Raw genomic sequence first — 530 nt, forward strand, 5'->3', positions numbered from 1 at the left:
CGTAGAGTTCAGGAAGTGTAGGACCAGCGCGAGAGCTCCAGTAGGCGATAGTGAGCGGCGTGAGGGCCGACTTACTCCTTCAATATCAACGTCACCTCGAGGAAACGGCACACGATCTCAGACCTCAGTTAACGGTCTGAGTAGGAAGTGGAAGCTCGCAACATCAAAGCCAGTAGTGATGATAAACGCGGCATCGTTGCCAGCAGCGTATATGCAATCTCATGATGTCCCATGACGCGGATTTCGCGGGAGATCAGCTCTTGTGAGGCTGCTCCTGCCACGCTGGCGAGACTTCCGGATACGTTCTCCCACAGCTGCCATGGCAAACATGATGCTGGTCGACTCATCCAGCCACTCGTCGTCGTCTTCATCTTGGTAGACCATGCGGGCGATGCGTGTTAGCGGCATTGGACTGCGTTTTAGACCGTCTATAACTTCTGTCCGAGGGGTGTGTACCCCGGACAGAACGAAAATCTGTCGCGCTGGCACCGCCACGATTTAGACACACCGTGTCTAAAAGTGCACCTTTT

At 54.3% G+C, this 530-nt stretch overlaps 1 protein-coding gene across 1 annotated transcript; it reads right to left on the minus strand.

Moving 5' to 3' along the window:
- Window positions 1–219: 219 nt before the first annotated feature.
- Window positions 220–408, minus strand: PPTG_20092 (hypothetical protein; the record flags this gene model as incomplete). The annotated part of the gene is made up of 1 exon (XM_008918773.1): window positions 220–408. One exon carries the CDS (start codon window positions 406–408, stop codon window positions 220–222), a length of 189 nt encoding a protein of 62 aa, XP_008917021.1.
- Window positions 409–530: the final 122 nt, after the last annotated feature.

The sequence above is a fragment of the Phytophthora parasitica genome (assembly GCF_000247585.1).
Source record: "Phytophthora parasitica INRA-310 unplaced genomic scaffold supercont2.305, whole genome shotgun sequence".
In the NCBI taxonomy this organism is placed as follows: Eukaryota; Oomycota; class Peronosporomycetes; order Peronosporales; family Peronosporaceae; genus Phytophthora; species Phytophthora nicotianae.